Raw genomic sequence first — 1,848 nt, 5'->3', positions numbered from 1 at the left:
CCTTCCTTCATTCCACACCACCCCCTGGTGGTCAGTGCACATCATAGCGAGCGATGGAACTCCTGGTCTCCCAGTCGAACTCCTGAGGGGACAATTTGCATATTAGGCTTTTATATAGAGAGATTATTAGCTCATGGGAGAAATCTAATTGTAGCTCTCCATGATTACTAATTTGCAGCATTTTTGTTATTCAACTTCATTAGCAACATTTGCCCTGACCAAGTCTTAGTCAAGTAAAACTGATTCCATGTTGCCTTATTCAAGAAGTTGTGCTTATCAAGAAGGATCAGAGTTCTTGTTACTATCTAAACAGAAGATTTTTAGCTACCTAAATGAATTACTTAGCAAAGTCAAAATATCCATTTCACATTAATTTCATATCATTTGTAGTATTTTCATTTTTGATGCTCAAATTAATTTGATCTTAATTCTTCATACAAAACAAAGTAAAGGCCTCAGGAAAAATATCTGATTTGTGTTATTGTAGAAATATTAGGTTTGCCATTTAAAATATATTGTTAATTTGTCTGTTGATATTTTAATTTCTATATTTAATCTTTTCTTTTGCTTCTTTTTTGTTCTCATTTTCAGTTTCTTATCCCGCCAGTAGTTATGGATCTGATCAACTCTTCTGATTACCAGGTCACTGTCTCTACATTAGTAAGAAATAGCACTCACTTCCCAGCTTCCGCCACAAAAACAACCATTATCCTTTTTTTGTTATTGACATCGATAATTGGTATTATCAGCAATGGTCTCTATCTATGGGTACTGAAATTCAAGATGAAAAGATCTGTCAATACTCTTTTATATTTTCATCTCATTCTCTCATATTTTATTTCAACATTAATTCTGCCATTTATAACCACCTCCTACCTTCAGGACGATCACTGGAGCTTTGGAACTGCCATGTGCAAGGTCCTCAACAGCATTTTATACATGGGAATATTCGCCTCCAGTTTCTTCCTCGCAGCCATCAGCGTGGATCGTTACCTTTTCACTCTGCACCCCGTGTGGTCACAGCTGCACCGAACCCCACGCTGGGCTTCCAGCATAATCCTGGTAGTCTGGATCTCTGCCACTGTCCTCGGCACGCCCTATTTGGTTTTCAGAGAGACATATGATGACCGTGAAGGAAGGGTGACCTGTCAAAATAGCTATGATGTGTCCACTGACTGGGAAAGCAAAAAGACGCAAACATTAAAAAAGTGGATCCATGTAGCCTGTTTCACCAGCCGCCTCTTGCTCGGCTTCCTTCTGCCTTTCTTGATCATCACCTTTTGTTACGGGAGAATAGCCAACAAGATGAAAAAGAGGAGCCTGTTTAAATCCAACAAGCCTTTCAAAGTCATGATGACTGCCATTATCTCCTTCTTTGTGTGTTGGATGCCCTACTATGTGTACAAGGGCTTACTTCTCGCTGAGACCCAATCTCTACTTTTACAGTTGACTCTGCTACTTGCAGTGATTACCACTTCTTTCAATGCTGTCTTTTCTCCCATGCTCTACCTGTTTATAGGGGAGAACTTCAAAAAGGTTTTCAAGAAATCCATTCTTGCTCTGTTTGAGTCAGCATTCAGTGAGGATTCTTCTCCAGAAAGAACACAAAACCCAAATTCGGAAACCTACATTTAAATTCAGGGTCCCACGAACTCTTAGTTAATTACACAACCAGAGATATACCCTCGACTCCTGTACAATTGTAGCTCTACATTAGAGAGACATCCAGGCTGTATTGTATTGGATTGTGAAGATTAAAAGAGCTATCAGAAAGTAAGCAATAGGTCATGTTCTGAATGTAATTTTCCCCTTTCTTATTGTGGTAAAATATTGACCCTTGAACAACAT

The 1,848-nt window shown here is 38.9% G+C and overlaps 1 protein-coding gene across 1 annotated transcript; it reads left to right on the top strand.

The window, feature by feature from the left end:
- Nucleotides 1-612: 612 nt before the first annotated feature.
- GPR33 (G protein-coupled receptor 33) lies at nucleotides 613-1,635 on the top strand. The gene has a single exon (XM_008160801.2). The coding sequence runs from the start codon at nucleotides 613-615 to the stop codon at nucleotides 1,633-1,635; it is 1,023 nt and encodes a 340-aa protein (XP_008159023.2).
- The last annotated feature ends 213 nt before the right edge of the window (nucleotides 1,636-1,848 follow it).

The sequence above is a fragment of the Eptesicus fuscus genome, chromosome 5 (genome assembly GCF_027574615.1).
Source record: "Eptesicus fuscus isolate TK198812 chromosome 5, DD_ASM_mEF_20220401, whole genome shotgun sequence".
Taxonomy (NCBI): domain Eukaryota; kingdom Metazoa; phylum Chordata; class Mammalia; order Chiroptera; family Vespertilionidae; genus Eptesicus; species Eptesicus fuscus.
Note: the sequence above shows the minus strand (reverse complement) of the source record. Positions and strands in the feature narration are given on the sequence as shown.

Coding starts and splice junctions, on each gene's coding strand:
- GPR33 (XM_008160801.2), top strand. CDS start 613: ATGGATCTGATCAACTCTTCTGATTACCAGGTCACTGTCTCTACATTA.